Source organism: Penaeus monodon, chromosome 24, assembly GCF_015228065.2.
Source record: "Penaeus monodon isolate SGIC_2016 chromosome 24, NSTDA_Pmon_1, whole genome shotgun sequence".
Lineage (NCBI taxonomy): Eukaryota > Metazoa > Arthropoda > Malacostraca > Decapoda > Penaeidae > Penaeus > Penaeus monodon.
Window position 1 is genome coordinate 6,295,919 of NC_051409.1, and position 481 is coordinate 6,296,399.

At 32.2% G+C, this 481-nt stretch overlaps 1 protein-coding gene across 1 annotated transcript in view; it reads left to right on the top strand.

The window, feature by feature from the left end:
• LOC119588506 overlaps positions 1 to 481 on the top strand; it is a gene marked incomplete in the record, with an annotated part of 22,356 nt that overhangs the window by 9,835 nt on the left and 12,040 nt on the right. The window contains 1 exon segment of the mRNA XM_037937151.1: positions 346 to 481. Within this exon segment, the coding sequence (XP_037793079.1) occupies positions 346 to 481 (136 nt within the window).

Genomic DNA, 481 nt, shown 5'->3' on the forward strand with positions numbered 1-481 from the left:
TAGTTGTTTGTATTTTTTCTACTTACATTTAGCTTGAGTTAGGTCAGTTGATGAGATGAAATGCAGTAGAGAGGTAATGATACACTTTCTTAGAGTACTTTGCAGCAAGTGTAGCTAAGATATGTATGGGAATAAAGAAATCAAGAACACAAATCTTTACTGATGTATTTTGATTCATCATCATGAGAATAACGAACTTCTGATATAGTCAAAATCGATCTTATAGTACTTCCCACTTTTCTTTTATAGCTTTGTAGATGATACTGTTTATCAGGCAAATATAATACTTTTCATAGATTATGTACAGGTAAAGGAAATAAAGTGGATTTTCACCCAACCTTCCAGTTCACAAGAAAACGAAAACTCAAATAGAGAGATTAAGAAAAGTCATAAAGAAGAATATGTACAAGAAAATGGTATACCAAAGAGATGAGTTCAAAGACCAAGAGGACCTTGATAGGTCAAATGACAAAGCAGAGCT